At 41.9% G+C, this 23,954-nt stretch overlaps 1 protein-coding gene and 1 non-coding gene across 2 annotated transcripts; both read right to left on the reverse strand.

The window, feature by feature from the left end:
- Positions 1-3,287: 3,287 nt before the first annotated feature.
- Positions 3,288-15,929, reverse strand: LOC125938572 (glutathione S-transferase A4-like). Its single transcript, XM_049653811.1, is given in 6 exon segments — positions 3,288-3,812; positions 5,009-5,140; positions 9,034-9,175; positions 11,292-11,424; positions 13,988-14,039; positions 15,730-15,929. Coding segments are annotated over 6 exon segments (738 nt in total). The 5' UTR covers positions 15,886-15,929; the 3' UTR covers positions 3,288-3,689.
- A 1,396-nt stretch (positions 15,930-17,325) lies between these two features.
- LOC125939189 (U6 spliceosomal RNA) lies at positions 17,326-17,426 on the reverse strand. Its single transcript, XR_007462952.1, has one exon. It is a non-coding gene; the product is annotated as a U6 spliceosomal RNA (small nuclear RNA).
- Positions 17,427-23,954: the final 6,528 nt, after the last annotated feature.

Genomic DNA, 23,954 nt, shown 5'->3' on the forward strand with positions numbered 1-23,954 from the left:
AAAGAAAGAAAGAAAGAAAGAAAGAAAGAAAGAAAGAAAGAAAGAAAGAAAAAGAATCGGTTGCCTGGGTGGCTCAGTTGGTTGAGCATCTGACTCTTGATTTTAGCTCAGGTCATGATCTCATGGTCATGGGATCGAGCCTCACTTTGGGCTCCATGATGAGGTTGGAGGCTGCTTAAGATTCTCTCTCTTCCCTCTGTCCCTCTCTCCCACTCATCCACTGTCTCTCTCTAAAATAAAAAAATTTAAAAAATCATCAAGTTCCAGTAGTGTTACAATCTGAAAGAAAGAAGCTTTATCCTTGCAAGGTTTGGGGGAGGGTCCAATAGATACTGGATGGAAAGGGCCATGGGAAAAAAACAAAAACCAGAAAGTACAATTTACTGACTCAGCATTGTAATGGCTACTGAGGGCGAGGCATGGGAACACTGTGTCCAAATCTGCCATTCCTTAAGCAATCAGGAAAGACTATCTCCTACCTCTCCTCAATCTCGCAAAATGAACACCAGGCTCCTGCCAGTCTATTTAAAAGACCATGGATCCATGGTCTGGGCTACAGTTCAGCCACTCATCAGCTTGTGATCTTAAATGAATTTGCCTCCTCTCTGTGGGTCTAATTTTTCCCATCTCTAAAGCTGGAAGGTAATTCCTACTGGTATAGCACAACACAGTGGGAGCCTTGTGTATGGGGTAACAGACTTGCTGAACCTCACTTTCCCTCTCTGTAGACTGGGGAGATAGTAAACCTTTGTAGGTGTGTCTGCCCTGCATGTCTCCCCTCTCCTCCTTGCAATACCAGCCCACTCCTTTAAGGAACCTCCTTTGCCTCCTCCCTGTGGTTCCACTGTGGCTGCAGCATCGCCAGCCCCAGGGCCCACCTGGGATGAGGATGAGCCAATCACAGAACCTCGGAAGAACCTAAGACCAACACAGAGCGAAATATGGGCAATCCTGATGGTCTGAAAGTCTCTGGATTCATACTTGTTCTTTCAGATGTATGAGCTAATAAACCTCCTTCTTTGCTTAAAAACTACAACTACACCCTCTGACATGCCCCTGCCCCAAATGAAAAAAATCCAAAAACCAAAAAAAAACCCCTTTCTCCCAATTTTACAAGCTAATGGAAACAACCATCTCTGGCTGTGTCTTTTTGCCCTCTGGACCTATCAGAGAAACTCATGCAGCAATCCCATGCTGCAAAGTCCAAGCTGGAGTCCAAAGGGAGGATTAATGATCAACATCCAGTTAGGAAGGGTCATTATGGGGTCACTGCCCAGGTTTTAATTCTTTGTATGCTGAGGTCTAAGCAAACAAAGCAAATAAGCTTTAACTGAAATAGGACAGATTCACAGTCACCAAGGAAAGAAATTCTCACCTTTCAGAGGGCTAACCTTTTGAAATGGGCAAAGAAAGATGGTTAGAGGGTCTTCATCCCAGAATCTTTTGGAAGAGAAGACCAAGGACCTTTGAAGCCTTATACCTCCCTTTCTACGGGTATACTGAGCTGACTGTCTTCACTTGCCCATCTTTTTCTGTCCAAAGCTACGACTCCCTAGTGATGGAAGAGAAGTGGGGCCTTGAATGTTGCTGACTGCTATAGACTCTCTGAGGCTCACTTCCTTGGACACCCAGAATTACCTCTACTAGTTTGGGTAGCTAGGCAGTTGGCCCAAAGAGAGCCCTATAGGGAAGGATGAAGGGATAAAGACTATTACAAGAAAGACAGCAACTTGTACGTATTATAATGAATCATTCTCTGGCACTGGTTGGATGTGCCTTTGTTAGTTGCCTTTAGGGTGTGCTCAGAGAATGTGCCGGGTTGGGGTCAGACCTAGGGTTTGTTTTCATAACCCAGGAAGTAGGACCCTGGGCAACACAGGCTTAAGGCTTTGGGAACTCAACCACATGGTGCTTGGTTCTCAAGGGAGACATCAGGGCAGGGAGTGAGGACCCAGGAAGTGCTTGTTTTTAAGAACAATCCAGGGAGGGGAGGATTTTATTTTTCACTGTGTAAGCCTTCTAAACTATTTGAATTATTTACCAAGACCATGTGATTATAACAAAAAGAGATTGGCTTACCATTTTGAATCGTGAAAAAATAAGTTCTTTTCCTTTCCTCACTTAATTTCTGTCAGGTCAGACTCTTGGCTTTGGCGGAGGTCAGAGGAAAAAGTCATCCCACAGAGAGAAGGGCAGAGTTTCCCTGTGAGAAGTCTTTTCTCCCACTCTGATTCATCATCTGGTAGTGACCATGGCCTTGCCAGAGTGGGGAATGAGACAGGGCAATTAGCTAAATGAGAATCCCCAGGTTGGGATTTGACTACGTTGGGAACAAGAGCTCAGGTCATACACAGGCTGGGCTGGGGGATGCTGAATGGTCTACGTGGTTATAACTCTGTTGACCAATCTGTCATCTGAGTTGGGGAGGTAAAATGGAGAGATGAGGTACAGTGTAGGGATGCCCTGTGGTGCCCTTCAGGTGGCATGAAGTCTGGTGAGCCATTAAGTCATTTCACAAGGACACGTACCTGGATACATACTCAGAAGCTGATCAAGTGTGTGGCTTGGGCAGGATGGCCCAGCAGCAGTTTAGAGCTGGTAGAGTCATGTACCTCAAAGCATTGACAGAAGCCCTGCTCCAGACCACAGACCGCCCATTGGAAAGCACCACCGTGCCTGTAAGATCACCCTGGACAGCTGCTCCATCCCCCACCAAACAGGGTCCTGATGTGGAGCTGAGTTCCAAATTACCCAACTTGGGAATGCATTAGATACACTTAAAGCATGTTTATCAAGGACAGGGAATCTTTGGGTCAGTTTGTACAAATATTCATCGGTTACATCTTAATCTTAGTCTTACTTGGAATTGTTTCAGCAAAGCAAAACCCAGACTAAGGAGGCTCTGTTAGGGGGAATAGGGTTGTCTAATTGTCCAAGTTCTTTTTGGGGCCACAGAATGATGTTCCCTGGACATTCTCTGTCCCCCATCCTTCCTCTTAGGATTCACTAGCATCAGCCATCATGTCACTCCTGATTTGACATTTGCCACTTTTTATCTAACCCAAGTACTCAGCGTCAGTGTGGGTGTTGGAGAGATCCTGGCCCCCAAATCTCTCTGTTCACTCTTCCAACAGAGGTCCTGATCTTGGTACAGACAGCGAAAACAGTGCCTTATGTAGGCCGCTGCCCTAAATACACACTGCCTCTTATTTTAAAAAAAACAACATTTTTTAACATTTATTTATTTTTTTAGAGACAGAGTATGAGCAGTAGAGGGGCAGAGAAAGAGGGAGTCACAGATTCAGAAGCAAGCTCTAGGCTCTGAGGTGTCAGCACAGAGCCTGATGCAGGGCTCGAACTCATGAACTACGAGATCATGACCTGAGCCGAAGTCGGATGCTCAACCAACTGAAACATCCAGGAGCCCCATACTGCCTCCTATTTATTTACACACAATACTGATTTCATAAAGGTTGTAACCATCATCCACAATCGACAAGCTTAAAAAAATTTCACACATCAGAATGGTTTCGTATTGCATTTAATCAGTGTTTGCTGTTCCTAGTAGTATGGTTTTGTTCTTTTCAGACACTTAACTCCTAGAATCTATAGTTTGCTTCAGTTTGCAGCAGCCCTTACTGATCCTGCAACTGGATCATGGCTGTTTGCCACTGTAAGACCTACTTTCATCAGAACTGCAGGATGCCCCTGACTACCTCCACATAGTGGCTATCTGGGGGCGGCTTCCTCGGACTCCCAGGCTGCAGGAACTTCTTAATTGTAGGGATGTTGCTGATTCTTGCTTTAAATGCCTGAAATGAGAACCAGTAAAATGAAAGCCTCCATAGCAGCCACAACCTTTAAGAAAATCATAACTTTGTCATGGGAGGAGAGTGCTTAGGCTGCCAGCTTATGGAGCTCAGTGTGTTGAATCTGAATTAATTCTTAAGGCCTGTTTGCTGGATGTTCCCAGGATGGTAATACAATTGCTAGTATGTTTAGCCTGAATAAACTGTTTTGTTAAACAATCATTCGGGTGCATGTGTGGCTCAGTCAGTGTGTCCGACTCTTGATTTCGGCTCAGGTCATGAACCCAGGGTCGTGAGATGGAGCCCCCATGTTGGGCCCCATGCTGGGCATGGAGCCTGCTTAAGATTCTCTCTGTCCCTCTCTCTCTCTGCCCCTCCCCCCCCCCACACTCTCTCTCTCAAAAATTGAAAAAATAAAAAATCATTGTCTCAAAGAGGTTCATATTAAAAACTCTAAAAAATTCATACTCTTTGACCTACTGATTCCTGTTCTAGGAATTTCTTATAAGGGTGAGCAAAGAAATAACATAACGTATGAGTGAAGAAATAATGATAAGAATGTTAGCACAGTGAAAAGTCAGAAATAACCTATATTTCCAAGAACAGAAAACTGGTTATATAAACTATGGTACATCCCTACAAAGTATATAGTTCAGTAATTTAAAATGATATAATATATAAGAAGAAGAGGAAGACCCCTGTATTGACAGGGAAAGAGCTCTAGAATGTGTTGTTTAGTTTAAAGGGAAAAAAGGGGAGGGGCAAAAAAAGAGAGGGAGAGAGAGAATCCCAAGCATTAGCAGTTGGCAGCATGGAGCCCGATGTGAGGCTTGATCTCATGAACTGCGAAATCATGATCTGAGCTGAAATCAAGAATCAGATGCCTGGGGCCCCTGTGTGGCTCAGTCAGTTAGGCCTCAGAGTTCAGGCCAGGTCATGATCTCACAGCTCATGAATTTGAACCCCGCATCAGGCTCTGTGCTGACAGGCCAGAGCCTAGAGCCTGCTTCCGATTCTGTGTCTCCCTCTCTCTCTGCCCCTCCCCTACTCATCCTCTGTCTCTCTCTCAAAAATACATAAACATTAAAAAAAATTTTTTTTAAGCAGTCTTCTTTTAAGATGACCTGGAGATACATTTTGTTTTAGTCTTTGTTTCTATTCACTTTTTCTTGGGCTTCGTGTGGATATTAATACACTACCTTCAGTAGAGGGAAGTCAGAAAGAACAGAAGCATCGAGTTCTTCCACCATTAAAATAGCTTCCAACAGTTGTATGTCTGCCCAACTGAATTTGTTGCCAACGAGAAAATCCTCTCCGTGGTCATTCAAAATCTACAGAAAGAAAGATGACAAAGAATATCATATAAAAGTAAAGACTATTTTGCCTGGCTAAACACTTATAAAAGCAGGGACTCTTTTGTAAAGATCATACGTACTAAAGAATCTTTTTCTTGATAATCTCCAAGAATGCTAGAAATGGTCAGATAAAACCAACTCTTAAACACTCTTAAACCTGCTGCAAATTGGCACAATATTGTTGGAAAATTGTCAGTGATTATCAAGTTATTTGGGGTAGTAAAGTGTTAGAACGGAGTTCTCTCTTATAAGCTTAGAGCTGGTTAAGTAAAACTGAACCCACTAGTATAGGGAGACACTAAGGTCATGATTAACTAGAATCTGGCTACTATCCCACAAGTAGAAATAAATCATCAATGGGATATCAGAAGCCCAAACCTGAGCCTTCTTACTATCCAATGAAAAGTGAATATAAAAATCCCTCAGGTGTAGCTTTGAGTGGCAGATGTACAAAATATGGGTTTACTCCATAGGTAAGGAACAAAGATAAATTCAGGCACCACATCTCTTCCTGTGATACATGAATAAAAATAAAGTATTAGTATGGATGAATAAAATGACTAGAATCAGTGAATTCTAGAGTATTCCAGCCATGGCAAACATAAAAACAGTTGATGGAATATATCAAATATGCCAAATATATGGAAAATGATTCCTGCAGAAGACAAGCTCACAGACACAAGTTATAAAGCACATGATTTGTACTTGAGATAACTCTTTTATAAGACAGAGGCAGCACACTGACAAAGAAGAATTTTGGGTCACAGAGCCAAATGTAAGAGTGGACTCTTAAAATTTTTTGTTTAATCTTTATTTATTTTTGAGAGAGAGAGAGAGAGTGCAAGGGAGGAACAGAGAGAGAGGGAGACCCAGAATCTGAAGCGGGCTTCAGGTTCTGAGCTGTCAGCACAGAGCCCAATGCAGGGCTCGAACTCATGAACCATGAGATCATGACCTGAGCTGAAGTCAGATGTTCAACTGACTGAGCCACCTAGGTACCTCAAGAGTGGACTCTTTAAGGAGTTAAAAATGCTTAAAATGTTCAAAGAGAAAATGGGGGAGGAAGGCATGTGGAAAAAAAAAAAGAGCATATGGGTTTGAAAAAGAAATAAATATTATTAAATGAAAAATATAAATGGTATAAAAATATTCAATAGAGAAATTGAAAAAAAATAAGTAATTTGGCATAAAGATCTGAGGAAACCCACAGAAATAAAGATACTGAAAATATGAGAGAGAGGTTAAGAGACATGTAATAAAGAAGGAAGCTCCAACCTAAGTCTAAGAGGAGCCCAGAAGGACAGAACAGAGAGAATAGGGAGGAAGCCATTTTCCCTATTATTTGGTGGAGGATTTTCCAGAATCTTTTCAAAAAGAAGGACATTCTTGTTAACTAACTTGGATTTAAGTAAAATTAAAAAATTAAAAAAAAAAAAGAGGGAGATTCTTCAGACCGAAAAAAAAAAAAAAAGGGAGGAATCAAAGATTGCTGGGACCATGTCAAAAACCAGAAGCAAACTTGACCAAGCTACCACTGTCCAAAAGATAAGACACTTGAGCTTCTATAATCACTTCCATAATTACTGAAACTAATGTAACATTGTGTGTCAACTATACTCAAATTTACTTTATTTATGTATTTTTAAAAATTTATTTATTGAGAGAGAGCGCGCATGTGGGCATGCATGTGCACATGTGCATGCATGGGGGAGGGGCAGAGAGAGGACAGAGGGAATCCCAAGCAGGCTGCCAGCTGTCAGCACAGAGCCTGATATGGGGCTCAATCCCATGAACCACAAGGTCATGACCTGAGCTGAAACCAAGAGTCGGATGCTTAACTGACTGAGCCACTCAGGCACCCCATACTCAAAAAAAAAAAAAAAAAAGAAAAGAAGAAGAGCTCTAACATTAATCAAAGCACAGCCAATGTTCAAATTCATGGCAATAAACAGTATCATCATGTTATTTAAAGAACAAAAACAAGAAGGAAAAAATCAATAAACTCATTAGTCCCCTTTGAAGATGCTAGGTAACTAACTCATTTTGAAAAGCAGTGAACACAGAGCAAGAATCAAGGATTTATCCTCCTTTCCTAATATAAACCACACCCCAAAGTAACTAAATATATTATGATGGGGAAGATTCATTTTATAGAAAGTATTCCAGCTAATAAATGAAGAGGGGTTAACAGATTTGGGTGTCAGTATTTTGCATTCACCAATAAATCAGTGGGTCTAGGCATTAATCATCAGTCACATTTAGTTGTAAGAAGAGGGAAAACCAGATAATGTCTGCTTCCTAATGACCTTCACAACATCACCTATGACAGTCTGGCCAAAATAATCACATCTGGACACGATTAGGCTTCTAATTCTAACTTCCAATTGACAGGAATTTTAGAGAATAAAGGAGTATGCTGCATTTAGTAAAATCCAGGCTATGGGAAATTTGACAAGATAAATACAAGAGGAATAGAAGGGGAGAAAAAGGGGAGCCCGAGTGGCTCAGTCAGTTGAGTGTCCAATTCAACTTGATTTTGGCTCAGGTCATGACATCATGGTTCATGAGATCCAGCCCCGAGTTGGGTTCTGTGATGACAGCAGGCAGCCTGCCTGGTATTCTCTTTGTCTCTGCCCCCCTCCCTTGTGCACTCTGTCTCTCAAAATAAATAAATATTTAAAAAATAGAAAAAAAAGAGGAAGGGACCTTATAGATTAAAAGAAGCTTAAAAATGTAATTGACTAATGACAGAGAATGAATTTGAGGATTTTTTTGTTTCTTTGTTTTCGGGGTTATTTTTTTTTTAATTGAAATACAGTTGACACACAATGTTACATTAGTTTCAGATAAACTTGAGTCTGATCCTGATTTGAACAAATACATTATTTTAAGTGTTTTGAGGAGTACTGGATTAGGCCACACAGATTTCAAAATCTGTTAAGTATGATAATGTCCATTTAACATTATAATTCAAGTAATCACACTAGTTTTGTTTTGTTTTTTTTTTTTACATGAAAGGCATTTCAACAACACTGTACATTGTTCCAGATAAAGAGGAGCTTGCTTGTCTAGTTCTGAGGTACTGGCAGAATCCTTCATTGTGGTTTAATCAGTAATAAATCATTCTTTCCCCAAGACTAAGACTGAGGAGAAATACCACAGAATTCTTCTGTCTGACAAGCCTTTATTTATGGAACCCTATGCATACATGGTACCTTACCAGATGTATTTCCAGGACATTCCTAATGATTCACTCCAAAATGACTTCGGAAAAGTTGTAACTTTAAGAGACCTTATCTTTTTACTGAGGCATGATTACCCACCAGAATTACACGTAAAGAAACATCTGACAGGAAATTTAAGGTGAAGATGCCTTGGGCTGATGGCTTCTTAAAAATTCAGAACAGAAACGCTGTACCTTTCATTGCATTTGGCTTATTCCCATTCAGTTTTGTTAGAGGTTCCATAATTACGTAACCCTTATTAAAGTTTTGCTCCAGGTGCAGTAAAGCTCTACCACAGCTTCTGTCTTTTTAACATTTTTAACAGATATTCACGCCTGAAATAGTCTTCTTAGCAACAGGAAGTAAGTCCGGAATGCCTGCATCCTGCAAGTGCAGGTGGGAACTTGCCTTGCCCGCGCTCGGCTTCCCAGTTCTCGTCCGCCCCGCCCCCAGTTGCCCTCTGGCGTGGGAATGGGTACCGGCAGGCCTCTTGATAATGCCAGCCCCGCCCCCTACTCCACTAGCAGGACCTGCGCGCGCAGCCGTCGCGAAGGGCGACCCTGCCTCTCGCGAGAGCACCCTGGCACGTCTGGCCCGCCAGGATAAGGCCTCAGTGAGGTCCAAAGTGGATTGCTCCTCCCCTACCTTTTCAAAGGCGGGGAAGTAACGGGTCTTAGCTTTCTTCACGATTAAAGTAAGATTCTCCTCTTTTTCCTCAGGGGGTTTGAACGCAGCCAGCGCGGTCATCATCATGAGGTCCAGGGTGCCGTCAGCGTACATGTTGATCCTGACAAAACAGCGTGTTGACTCTTATTCCGACGCGACCCTTTCAGTATGGGATTCCCTAATTCGCCACAGTGGTGGCGCAGATCAATATTGGGGCAAATGACTTTTCATGCCCCCTCCCTTAAGATTCCATGCTCAGGAATGATTTCTGCCAACAGAGCCATCCTAGTGACCAGGGTATACTAGCGTCTCTGGAAATGTTTATTGAATGAAGGGATGTGTGAAAAAAATTAATAAGTGCCTCTAAGTTGATATCTGCCATAAATAAATAAATAGATTATTGTGGTTTTAAAAACCCAACTGAATGAAGTTTACCGGAAGTGCGAAACTATTAGCACCAGAACCTCTTCAGTTGTTTAGGAAAGATGCATAATTTAGCAGGTCTTCCCCTGACCTGGCAACTGAGAAGGAAACGTTTGCTTTCCTAGTCAGATCAGACAAATACCTTGATTCATTCTCTAAAATTTTCCCTTGCATTGACAAATGCAAAAAAAAAAAAAAAAAAAAAGGTTAAAAAAACTAAGAATGGTAGATATATGACCATCATTCATTAGACTATTGGTGCAGTTATGCTGTGCAAGTTCTCTCTACAACCAGTTTGCAACCATTAAGGGTTGTGTGTCTGTGTATCCCCCACTATATGCTAACTGCCCAACAGATTTGGTTCAGTGATCATCTCTTTCTATTTTCAACATATATAAAAACATAATTTACTTTGTTGTCCTATCTGAATTACAAATCGTTTTTCTTACATGTTCGATTGTCATGTAGCCTGTCACCTTTAATTGTAAAAAACAAACACATGCATCAAAACAGTGAGAAACAGATTGCTTTTGCATAGTATTACTCATTTACATTGTTACAAAAGGATGCTTTTCATACACTGTTTGAAATTGCTTCTCTTCCCATAAACCTTTGGGACTGCAAGTTAGGATGACTAAATTCATTTTAAAGGTGGATCTAAAGAAGAGTTGGGTGCGCTGCTTCTGGTTATGGACTTTTTCATTCCTATGTTATACTCTCTCTCCTTCTTCTGAACAATTGAACTTAGGCCTTTGTCCTACCATGTCTTCTCTGTATATGTATGGACCACCCCATAGTGTTCATGCTTGTGGGGATAAGATTTCAAGGACCACTGAAATGGCCCTTTGACCCCAAATACAGATAAAACCTTTATAGTTATAAGTCTTTGTTTTGTCTGTAGTTTACTTATCTCATGTGAAGCTGAACTATGTATTCCTGGGAGTAATAATCCAGCCATCCTCAGCCAAGCCTAGCACACAGTGCCCAGCATGGAGTAGATGCTTGTGGTATATATGTGCAAAACAATGGACACAAAACTTCACCGTTCAGTAATTGTGATAAAACTTGACAGTCCCTTCCATCATTAGTTGTGGTCTGTTTTCTGGAATGACTTCATGACTTGCTTTGACAAATAGAATGAGGTGGAACTGATGACCAGTTCTGAGCCTAGAACTTAAGAAGCTTTGTACGCTTTTACTCTCTCTTAGAACCCTCCCTAGCTGCTCCAAGAACAAACTTGGCATGAGAGAATGAGAGACACATGGCCCATTTACCCCTCAGTGGACAGTCAGCACCCTAAACCAGAGCCCCCTGACTGCCTACTGGTTGACTACAGACATAATGAGTAAGTCCAGCCAAGAGGAGTCAAGCCTGGCCCAGATATGCCAATGCCCACGTGACATATAGACTGGTGACGAAGAATAAATGCCTACTGATTTAAGTCACTGTGGTATGTTTTACAACAGTATTTGTGGTAATAGATCATTGATACAATGCTCAGTGTTTGCTGAATCAGTCATTTCCACCTTACATAGAATGAAGTTTACTAGGTCATTTTATGAGAACCTATTCTGTGAGGAGTGGGGAGAGGATACGAATGTTGAATGCAGACCACCATGAGTAGTAAAAGGGGAAACCTGGAGTATTCAGAGTTATGCACAGCACATGTGGGTATAGCAAGAGCATCTCCCCTTTGTTCCCCTTGCCTTCTCCTCCTAGCCCAGGCAGAAAGTCTACATCTGAACTGAATTTCAGCTGGTGCAAAACTACAGAGCTTGGATAAGAGTCAAGTACAGACATGAACACTGTGGTACCTGACTGTCTCCTTCAGGTCCTTCCCATACAAGTTGTACTTGGCAGCAAGGTAGCTGAGGATAGCTCTAGTCTGTGTCAGCACCATTCCATCAATTTCAACCATAGGCACTTGGCCAAATAGCAGGCGTCCATCTATGGATTGAGCAAAGAGAGGTTAGGGTACTCTCCTTCCATGGTTGTGGTAAGCCTTCAGGAGGGTCCCTTCTAATTTTGTTGAGTAGTTTTTAGTTTTCATCCAAAGTGGTGAGCTAACGATGCCAGTTGTTGAGGAAATTCCTACCATTTGCTTTATGGAAAATCTGAGACTCGCTTGATGGTTTCATGCATTTTTGTGCATTGGTTAATCACAACTATTTAAGACACTATACATTTACTATGACTGTATTATAATATAAATACTATGAAAATCATCTCAGGGAGATGGGTTGTTAAAAATACTCACCCACTCCCCAGATAATTCTGATTCAGGGCTGGAGGCTGGGAGCCTGAATTCTTTGAAAAGCACATCAGGTATCACTCCAGGTCTACACAGCAGCAGGACAGATGTGACAACAAGAACCCAGGAATACTGGGTCCAAATGCCAGCTTTAGCCCTCCCCAGCCATGTGTCTTTAAGCAAATGACCTACCTGAGCTTCAGCTTCCTTTTCTCTAAAACAGTAATAATACCTATCAAGCAGGATTTTTGAAAAGATTAAATGAGATAGCTTTAAAAAAGCACTGAATACTGTCAATAATCAGTGTTCAGTAAAATTAAATTTTCTTCATTGTGAGTGACTGCCTATAAAAGTGCATTTAAAGGTGTACTATAATTAGTACTCTTTTCATAGGATAGGGTCTTGAAGAAATACATAGCCTTTAAATTTCTTTTACTACCTGCACATTGCTGAGAATAAGGAACTTTATCTAGAATAGGAACCAGACTTCACTAGTGCATTGGCAAAGACCATAATGAATTTCCCTAGTTTCCAATATTGTTGCTGCTTGCTTTAATGAGAGACAGTAGAAGATGGTGGAGAGAAAACCACCACAGGAACTTTTCAGGGAGCCAGTGTCCCTATTTAGTTGGATGATTCAGGCAAGTCTCTGTCTTCCCTAAACCTATTTTCTGATCTGTAGCAGTATTGTCTTGCCCATTGTAGGGTTTCCTTGAGCAGGAATAAAATCATGCTTGTGACCATGCCTTGGAAATATTAGTACAATTATTAATGGAGAGACTGAAAAATCTCCACTTCCTAAAGATAGTGCTACATTTGTCTAACACTGAATGATCATCCAAACTGGTCTCTGTGCTACTGCTTTTAAGGATGCAGAAGTCCATTAAAAATGATCCATGCTTCTAGGAACTGATGATCTTCTTCAGAAGGATTTTTAAAAATCTAGGATCAACAGTGCAGGGAAGGATCTTTGCAATCATTTAGTTCATTCATATTATAGACTATGGCACTATGGAGGCCAAGAGGGCAAACGTGACTTGCTCACACTCATAGGAGACAGCTAAACCAACAGAAGTATGTCTCCCGACTCTCTGCCGAGGGCCCTCTCTGCTGTCCTTTTCTGCCTCTTATTCACTAATAATAGTAATGCCCAGGAGGGTGTCAGAAGCACAAGAGTAGCATCACAGACTCAGAGAGGAATGGAAGATCTCCTAGGCTGTTAGGGAGGACTTCCTGCCAGAATGATCATGGAAGAGTTTCTGAAGATACATTTCATTTACTTATTCAATACATATGTATTTACTCCCTACTACGTACCAGTGACTGGCCTTGTTTGGGGTGGAGTAGGGCAGAAATAACGAGGAAGAGGAGGTTCAGGGATTTATTAAAGTTTCTGGACAAGAACTGGGGAGGGGTTAGCTGGCCTTCCCCATTTAATGAGATCTACTGGCATCCTGCATCTGTGACCACAGAGATTATTTTTATTTTATGGTAAGGAGAAAGGACGCAGAGAAGTTAAAGGCCTTCTGCAGTCATACAGTTTGTAAATGGTAGGTCTGCTGATTACTAGTTGAACATTTTTTCAAAAAATAATTTGTGTTCATTTCATGACTTTATCAGCAATAATGGGAACATCCAGGTTTCCTTAGATAAGGAAAATAACTTTGTGGCGGTTAGAAGTTTAAGAAGCTCTGTGAAAGTACTAGTCTTTTGTCTTGGTGTGAGAGACTTTTCTAGGGCATTGTAAGGATGAAGGACTTCTTCCAAATGTAATCAAATTTTGATCTTTTCTGTAGTCTTGGTTCTATAATTGTAACCTGATAAAAAATGGTGTCTGTTAACCTGCTGAAACCATTAAGAGGAAGTGGATATGAGCCATGAGAACTAAAGAATATCTTTGGTCAAATTCCTCTTCCCTTTTACTCCCTCCCCTTCAACCCACTGGATCAGTATTTAAGAATTCTAAAAGGATTCTTTAGTGGGGTGGGGAGTATTGAACCAATTAGCTCAGTTAGCCATGCTATCATATCTAATTGAGGTCAGGGTCATAGTCTACTTGATAAGCTTTTATGAAGTCTAAGGAGAAATGCAGATGATAAATTTAGCTCTATGACAGGGATACAGTGAGCATTCAATCAGTGTTAGCAGTCCTTGTCCTCATAGTTGTCACTGTAGAGTTTTGTGTTCCTGTATTGAAATGAATATTTCCAGAAACAATTTTTTTTCTAGTAATATAGCTTTGGATAAATCTAGGCTCACCCTTCTAAAACTTCTCATATTGTTCTGTTGTTTCAATAAATTCTTCTTCAAACTAGATAAAAGAAACATTGTTATAACTTTAATGTCCTCAGAGAGAGAGAGAGAGAGAGAGAGAGAGAGAGAAATGTTCACAGTATAAAATGTCCAATGGCTTCCTGAATGAAAATTTTATTTTTATTTACTTTTTTTAAGATTTTATTTTTTTAAAAAAATTTAATGTTTATTTTTGAGAGAGAGACAGAGCATGAGCAGGGGAGGGGCAGAAGGAGGGAGATACAGGGTCTGAAGCAGGCTCTAGGCTTTGAACTGTCGGCACAGAGCCCAATGCAGGGCTCAAACTCACGAATTGTGAGATCATGACCTGAGCTGAAGTCGGATGCTTAACCGACTGAGCCACCCAGGCACCCCAAGATTTCACTTTTAAGTAGGGGTGCCTGGATGCCTCAGGTCGTGATCTCACAGTTCATGTGTTGGAGCTCCAAGTCAGGCTTTGCACTGACAGCTCAGCCTTTGGCTCCCTCTTTCTCTGCCCCTCCCCTGCTTGTGGTAGTGCTCTCTCTCTCTCTCTCTCTCTCTCTCTCTCAAATAAATAAACAACAACAGCAACAAAGATTTTATTTTTTAGTATTCTCTACACCCAATGTGGGGCTCGAACTTACAACCCCAAGATCAAGAGTCAGAAGCTCCACTGACTAAGCCAGCCAGGTGCCCCCAGAATGAAAATTTTAAAAGGAACCACAAAGTTACCAATTTAGACACAGCTGAAAATTCTGCCAGCATGTGTGTGTGTAGGGGGCACGGGACTGGCATCCCTTTAGGGGTTTTGTCTACTTAACAGGATATCTCCAGCCCCGTTCATATTATTTCCTTTTCTTCACATTAGCTCTTTTTTCTCTCCAAATTCTTGTCCTTTTCTCTAACTTCCCCCAATAATTTCCCTTCTCCTATTCCTCTCTTTCCCTTCTTCTCTCTCTTCTGTGCCATTCTCCCTCTGTATCAGGTCAAATTAAATTTCTCTTCGATACTTGTACATTCAATGAAAGGGATCTGAAGATTATTACTCAGGTGGGGTTATCATTTACTGATGGAATCTCTGAAGCTTCAGCGGGAAAGAGGGACTTTTTGTCCCTAAGACTTGAGATGGGGGTAGGATAAGGTGAACAAAACAAAGAAGGTCATACGTGAGTCCTTGTTTTAAAGAAGATGGCATTCAAAGAGGGAAAAGGAAGTCTACACCTGCATGAAACCAAACAGTTTCAAAGCACTTGTGAAAATCTATGGAAAAGTCAGTGGTTAAGGAATTCAGAATTAAGGACAGATCCAAGTGGGGCAGACTTTGCTGGGCTCAAGAGGAGACCAGATTGCAGCTGGAGGTAAGGTTTCAGTGGGTAGCCATGGGTAGAACATGGTGCCAGGCCAAAGCTGGAAAGACCCCAGGAAATCAGTTCGTTCCAGTGAAAACAATGATGCAGATGTGGGTCTCCTCTCTCTCCTTTGTCTTATGAGTCATCATGATCTCTCTGCCCCTACAAAGTTTCCAGAACACCTCCCTACACTTCCACCCTCCCAACCCTGCTTAAACAGAGGACTATGATCCCTCCCTCACCTCTTACAAAGGAAGACAGATGGAAAGGGAAAAAGTGGATCCATCTCTAAAGACCACCCTGAATTATGAAGTGGGGAAGAGGACCACTCCAGCCCACCCAAATTACCCTCCTTCCTTTTCCCAGGAAGGAACCAACCTCCACTCCAGCTGCAGCCAGCAGCCAGCGGATCGACTCCATCCTGCCCCTGCCACGAAAGTAGCAGAGCTTGGGCTTGGTTGTCATAACTCCTGGCTCAGGGTTTTCTGAAGGGCAAAATAAGAAAAGTAAGAAAAGCAAGAAAACAATGATCATAGAAGCAGGATTGTGGTTACCTCCAAGGAGGAGATGAGGGTTGTGATGGCGGGGGGTGAATGAGGGTGAGTCTGGAATGCTATTAATATTCTGTTTCTTTTTTTTTTAATTTTTGTAATGCTTATTTGTTTTTGAGAGAGAGAGAGAGAGAGAGAGCAGGGGAGGGGCAGAGAGAGAGGGAGACAGAATCTGAAACAGGCTCCAGGCTCTGAGCTGTCAGCACAGAGCCCGATGCAGGGCTCGAACTCACGAATTGTGAGATCATGACCTGAGCCAAAGTTGGACACTTAACCGACTGAACCACCCAGGTGCCCCAATATTCTGTTTCTTAAACAGAATTAATAATCGGTCTTTATAATTAGTCTTTAAACCGCACATAAATGCACTCTCCTGTATGTATGCTCTATCTCACAATTTAAGAAAAAAGAACAAACTATACTTATCAAAGTATCAAGGTATCCATAGATTTGAGAGACTGTCTCTGGTATTTTGAGAAAGGATCCAGGTGTTAATATGATGGTTTCATGAACAACCTTGCAAAAGAAAATCTTTTCTAACAGTGGCAAGGAGCTGGGCCGTTTTGGACTGAGATGTTCTTTGGGAGTTGGGCCACTCTTTCATTTCTGTCACAAGGCTTTTCTGAGTGTTGGGACAGGCACAGATGTACACCTAGTCAGGACCAGGATTCTAGTCCTTGCGTGACCACCAGGGAGCTGGGCAACCTTAGGCCCAGTTCAGTAGGTCTGTCCACCTGCATGTCCTCATCCGTAACTGGGAAGGATTACACTAGGTGACCTGCAGCCTTTTCAAGAAAAGTATTGTGATAACGCAGGCATATGTGATAGCACTTTCTACCTCACTGCTGCAAGGGCCACAGTGGCTATTATGCTAGTGACCTCTGCCTGTCGCACAGGATTATTGAACGTGCTTTGAGAATGTTAACACTCTATACCAACTCAGAGAACTGCCTGGTCTCCTTCTCCCACATCTGCCTCTCTGACCCCATAGGTAACAATGCATGCTCCAAGGAAACAACAAAAAAAGCCAAACTACTGGCACAGTGCTCATGGTGCTGTGGCTGGGAGGGTGCTCAGATGACCTGGACAGAGAGACTGACCTCAGCTTCCCAAGGCAGCCCTCACCATAGTCCTCTGCCCACCAACCCCCAGACTGCCAAATAGCATGTCCTAGCCAGGATTCCACTCAAGGACGCTGCCTGTGCTAAGAAAATTCACAAGAAAGTAAAAAAAATCAGAACATCAGTAGCTCGGTTCATGATGAAGAATTTGGCTGTTAATACCCTATATCCTATGACAACAAAGTCACTCAGGTTCACAAAATCTTGCAGGTGTTTTGAGGCCGTGTTGCCCTCAATCATTCTATTTTCCTCTACGTTGGATTTACAGTTTAACTCTTGGAAAAGCTGAATCCCTTTCTTTTTGTAATATGGAACGTTTCACAAATTTGCATGTCATGCTTGCACAGGGACCATGCTGATCCCTGTATTCTTCCAATTTTAACGTATGTGCTGCCAAAGCCACACCAATTCTTTTCTTGTTGTGGTCTTGTCACCTCTTGGGCACTGCCCATGTTGGGTTGCTTTTAAGACTCATTTCTTTTAAGTTGCCTCTTTAGCTATTGAGTATTGAAAGTGTCAGGAGCTTCCTAAAAACCTACTTATTTATTGTCTTGGGAAACACAATGATTAAAAAGGCACCCGAATTCCCTGATTAGAGAAACATGTTTGGGTCTAGTAACTTACTACTAACACAACTTAGAATGAGCCTTACAACAAAATCAGCGTGGAAAGAATATGGCAAGAGGGAGAAGGGAAATGGTGCCTTTTTGTTTAACCTCTTCCCAGTGAGGTAGCTCTTGAATTCTCTGGTCTCCTACAGGTCCCACGTAGGATGGTTAAGGAGCCAATGCAAGTGCTGTTGGAAGTCAGAAAGAGGAGGCATAGCAGTTCACCAGCATGCTAAAGACACGGCAGGACACACATGCCCAGTGGGTGTCAGCACTAGAGTAATTCACACCCACATGGGCCATTTTTCAGGTATTGACCAGATGTCAGGAAGGCAGCAAAGCAAACAAACAACAACAATATTAACAACAGCAAACCCTGGGTGACCGACAAATGATTCAAGCCCTCTGAGAACCCCTTCCAAGTATCTGTCCGTCCTGCTGCCTTCAGACAAAAATAAAGCAACACTGGTGAAGTTAAATATCAGTGTCTAGCTTGGGGAGATTCCTCTTTCCACTCTGCTTAGTGCATGGAGCTCTAACCAGTTTGACCCCTCTCTACCTGCTCTGAGAGATGGAGATGAGGCTGTGAATCTAGCTGTGGCTGGTCTCAGGTTAATTCCTGTCATTTCATCTCCTTGAAACCTTCAACGAGTCCAAATTCTGTTTGAAATAAATCTTATGGTGAAAGAATATGGGACATAGGAACTCCTGCTAACACCTTTTTTTTTTTTTAAGTTTATTTATTTTGAGAGAGAGACAACACAAGTCAGGGAAGGTCAGAGAGAGAGAGAGAGAGAGAGAGAGAGAGAGAGAGAAACTCCCAAGCAGGCTCCCCACTGTCAGTGTGGAGCCCAACACAGGGCTTGAACTCACAAAAGCATGAGATCATGACCTGAGCCAAAACCAAGAGTCAGACACTTAACCGACTGAGCCACCCAGATGCCCCAGCTAACACCCTTTTATAGTGATTCTGTCCTACCCCCCACATCCCTACCCTCCACCCCTCTACCCCCAGTTAGACAAGGCTGAAAGTTATCCTTTGATTTAGACCTTGGATCCAGAAAAGGTCACCTCTGGTAGCCTCCAAAAGCTGTTTCTCAACAATGGTCACTTAAAATGTTGGCTGGATGGTCTTTCTTCTGATTATTCTCTTAGTTACTTGAAATCTACAGAGATTAAAATTCTGGCCCCAGATTGCCCATGAGAGACAGATACCTAACACAACTACTGAGTGTCATAATGTGGAGGCTCCAGACATTGTATTTGTTCCAGAGACCCAGTCAAGAGTCAGAGTAAGATTACTGGTACTGTGCCTGGTACCAGTAATGGTGAAATCTCTCAGATGAAAAGAGGGGCAGCAAAATGTACTCCTAAAACGATCAAGAAAAGGCAAGCTTCTTGGTGGCATGGGCAGAATCAACACTCAAAGAGATGCAGGCATATGAGCCTTTGGAGGTGCTGGAATGAAACAATGGGAGCCAGCAACATCAGGTGCCCAGGAGTTTAGGTGCCAGGGATGGAATGTGCTGTTTTCTGCTGGGAGGGGCATTGTCAATGGGCAAGAAGGGAAAGCTGTGCTCCTTAGGGTATATAATCAAGAATATGGATTAATAGCCACCCTTGGGGTACCTAGCTGGCTCAGTCAGTTGAGCATCCGACTCTTGATTTTGACCCAAGTCATGATCCCAGATGAGCCCTGAGTCGGGCTCCAGACTCCTCAAAGAGCCTGCTTAAGATTCTCTACCTCTAAAAAACAAAAGAAAGAAAGAAAGAAAGAAAGAAAGAAAGAAAGAAAGAAAGAAAGAAAAGCCACCTTAGCTTCACAGAGAGTGAACACTGAAAAAGTTGAGGGCTCAGATGTGGATCTAGTACCATTCATTTACATCCCATTCTGCCAGGCATGGTACCCAACTATGTCCAGTCCTCAAAACAGAGATGACGCATGTGTGTTACTATCCCCATCTTTCAAAGCAAGGTGCTCTTGGCTGCAGAGTCACAAGTCCTCACTAATGTTGTACAACTTTTTTCCACCCCTGTAAGCCTCAGTCTCCTAATCCTTAGAATGGGTATGGTGGTTGTACTACTCACTTCAGAGGGCTATTGCAAGGATCGAGGACAAAATAATGGATAGAATACATACTACAGTATCTGGTCCATAAACAGAGTCCTCTGTGCTTCTTTAAATGAATTACAAACAGATTTAATGTTTTCTTAGAGCTTCTAATGCTGATTGGCTTCTCTATTAGTTTTATTTGTGATCCATAAGTTTTTGTTGCAAATGATATTGATATTTTGTAAAAGGGAGCTAAGACAAGACTTTTGTAAATTTGACTCAATATTGCAATATAAGACATTTTAAAAGCAAATTAGGATGTGACTTTTGCCTTCATTTTTTGATTGTGAGCATCATTGGAGCTTTTTCATGGTTTGCTGCTGTATGGAAGAGAATTTGGGGATTTTATGTGATGCCCTTGTGCCCATCACTTTCCCCCACTTCACTTCTGCCAGGCTCTTACTCATTCTCAAGGCACGTGGGAGATTGAAGGATGAATCTTTGGAATCCAGAGTTGAATTACATGGGACAGGATCACTCCCCTCCCTGCCACCACCTCCAAACCTTCCCTGTTGTTCAAGGGAGCCCTAAAAGCCCAGGGTTACAATGGAGACCCCACCTCTGAAAAACAGGACTGTAGCCTGCAACCCTCCCTTTCCAGTCCAAAAGAAGGAAACTTTTTCCACTAGTTATTAATAACCAGGCACTCAAATGATAACCCGTTACCACTTCTTGTAAAAATCTTGATGTTTGTGCACTCCATGAACAGCTGGTTCTGGCCAACCAGCCACCATGCCTCACCTCTCAGCCTCAGTTCTGGTGTTCTAAAGTGGGCTCTTGGGTCCAGTCCCTATCCCCAACCCTTCCCAGGAACAGCTGTTTCTTCTGGAAGAGTTGAGTACAGGGAAGGAGCCCAATACTGCTTACAATCCCACCCCAGCCAAGAACCAACTGCTCCCCCTAGATTCTGCACTGCAAAACTCTAACAAGGTGGCAAACTCTTGGAAGGCAGGGGTCAGGGTGTCTTCCTTCCATCTCCTAGAGAACCAACCCAGTACTATGCCAGACACATGGCGGTTGTACAGAATATAGGTATTACCTCAGTGTGCCACTGTGAGATGCCAGTTTCTAAACTCGCCAAAATGTCTGTTTGATCTTTCATTCTTTCAACATCACACATTTATTGAGCTCCTATTATGAATACAGTACTAGGTAAAGTACTCCAAGCATACAAATATAAATAAGATATAGTTCCTGCAATCAAAAACCTTACAAACCAAGGGCGCCTGGGTGGCTCCGTCAGTTAAGCGTCTGACTCTTGGTTTTGGCTCAGGTCATGATCTCACAGTTCATGGGTTCAAACCCTGCCTTGGGCTCCACGCTGACAGTGCAGAGCCTGCTTGGGATTCTCATTCTCTCTCTCTCTCTCTCTCTCTCTCTGCCCCTCCCCTGATTGCACTCCCTCTCTCTCTCTAAATAAAAAAATAAACTGAAAAAAAAAAGAAAAAAAAAAACCCTTACAAATCTGATACCTAGTGATGGAAACATCCAGACTATCAAGTTGTAAGAAGTAAATAGTGTTTAAAAAAAATACAATATGGTATTATAAGAATTGGACAGAGCTGTACAGAATGAGCATATAAATATAAGTTTTTCTGAGCCCTGCCCCTTCCAGTCCCATGATATTATAGGTTAAGGGCCTAAACCAAGTCTTTTAATCCTTTTCCTTTGACCTCTAATAAATTTCGACAAAGATTAGAATAAGCCACAGCTTGGTAATATAGAAGACCAAGTTTGTTTGTGCTTCAAGAAATAAACTCAATTATTCTCATTGTTAAAAAAAAGTAAAAGTACATTGTCAAATCTGAAAGGAACAGGTGCAATGGAAATATTTGTGCCTTTCATGCGAAATAAAGGGAACAAAGGAGCAGTGTGTTCTGGATTTCACCCAAAATGCAGACATTTTGCAAACACGGCTGCTGGAAGACCCAGAACCCGAGGTGTTGAACTCACCATAAATTCAAACCCCAGTCTTCAAGTCTGCTTTTTGTGCCGCTAATATTGACCAACATGTATGTCCTTAATTAAACAAACCTGGTGCACCAGCTAAGATTCCCAAACAGCACTTATTACATTGGGAACTGAGGGCCACCTTTTCGGGCTCTCAAACTTCACCTGTGAGATGAGCCGTTGGATGCACTCCCCCCACTCAGAGCCCCGGGGGCCCATGCCTAAGACGGGGTCAGCAGAAGACAGTAATGGGATGACATCACAACATTTGCATAGTCAGAGTGTGGACCTGGGTAAAAAATATGCCCCAAATCTTTTAGAAAATGTGGAAGAACTCATATCTGAGTTACGCCCTGGGTACCAATAAAAGCAAAGACCTAAGTTCAAATTTTAGCTCTGTTTCTCACTTAAGCAAGTTTAACCGCTCTGAGCCTCAGTTTCCTCATTTGTACAATAAGACAAATAGTTCCTAATTCACGTGGGTAGTTAATGAGAGGGAAATGAGATAATGTGTGCAAATTGCTGAACATAGTAAGGACTCAAAAAATGACGTGCACACACGCATGCACACACACACGGACACATTCCCTATCTCCAGATTGTAGTAACATTCACATGCGAGAAAAGAAGTCAAATTTGCTTCTGAAAGAAGGCATTCTCCACAAGTGGGATTTTGGACTGGCAGCATCAGCTTCACCTGGGAGCTTGTTAGAAATGTAGACTCTAAATTCCTGGGTCAAAGCTACTGAATCAGAGTCTATGTTTTTCATAAGAGACCTAGACAATTCAGTTGTATATCAAAATGAACTTTGAGGGGCGCCTGGGTGGCTCAGTTGGTTAAGTGTCCGACTTCGGCTCAGGTCATGATCTCACAATCACTGAGTTCAAGCCCAGCGCTGGGCTCTGTGCTGACAGCTCAGAGTCTGGAGCCTGTGTCTCCCTCTCTCTCTCTGCCCTGCCCCCGCTCACACGCTGTCTCTGTCTCAAAAATAAATAAACATTAAAAAAAAATTTTTTTTAATGAACTTTGAGAAGCCAGGTCTGGAGTGAACACCCAACACAACTGCATCTGGGGCTCCATGTGTGGCCCTAGGTCATTCTTCTCAGGAACTGTCGTGCAGACATAAATTGCAGATACTTAAAAAGTAGGGTGAGCAAATGGTGAAGTGCTGGAGTGGCATGTGGCTAAGAATTGAGAAAAAGAAGGGCAAAGGGAGTTTGGGATAATTGTAAGTGAATTTCCCATGCTAAATAAATTTTTATTGACCCCCTTTGAAGAGATATAATGCTTCTTCCATCCCCAAGTTTAACCGAGTACCAGATGTGTAGCTTTCCTCCAATCCTGGGGGAGGTCTGGAAGAAATGTCTGAACTATCAAACGGGGAGTTGGCTTAGAATTTGATAATCTTCTTCATTTCTTTCAGTTTTAACAGTCTTTCTGATCTTATTTTTCTTCACTTGTCTTCATTCTTTGCCCTACACTCCTCTAACCGTCGAACACATGCCTTGAGAAAACAGGCAATCTTTTTGAGGTGAAATTCTACTGACAATGTTAACAGCCATTCTGGATAACTGGGGCAAAACAGCACACGATTTTCTCAGTTATTTGAACAGTTAGGCAAAAGGCAGGCTTTTATTGAATTTTCAGGATAATGAAAATTTTAAGGGGTTAATTTAAGAAGCTGCCAATTTTAGCAGATGTTTTGGGCCAGAATTCAAGATGTTGATGCTAAATCTATTATTAATGGAAATATCCGTAACATTTACTTTGGCTTCTCCAGTGCATCAGAATGGCCTATCTTCATTGTAACCAGTAGATCCAAATGTATCATTGAGACAAAAACAAAACAAAACAAAACAAACCCAAATCTCTCCCACATAACCCTGTATTCACCCATGGAACTTAAATTTGCTAGACTGGAAAGATGTAGCATCAATTTAGCCTTAAGTTGACAATGTTTCAGACAAAGAATATGTTAAAGTTGGAAAACAGCAATATTAACAGCATAACCAAGACTTTCAGTGTAGCTTTAAAGTATAGTTAAATATAGGCTTAAAGTTACAATCCATTTGTAATTGAGTAGGAATTATTTCTCTTCTATTTTCCTAACATGACATATTAGAAAAATATTTAATTAGTTGATTTGACACGTTGGTTGAATTTGACATGTTATCAAAAGGTAAGCCTCTTACATGGAATTAGCCCCTCCGAAAAACAGCTCAAGTATTTCTCTGACATTTTTAATACACGAACCGCCAA

This window comes from Panthera uncia (assembly GCF_023721935.1).
Source record: "Panthera uncia isolate 11264 chromosome B2 unlocalized genomic scaffold, Puncia_PCG_1.0 HiC_scaffold_24, whole genome shotgun sequence".
In the NCBI taxonomy this organism is placed as follows: domain Eukaryota; kingdom Metazoa; phylum Chordata; class Mammalia; order Carnivora; family Felidae; genus Panthera; species Panthera uncia.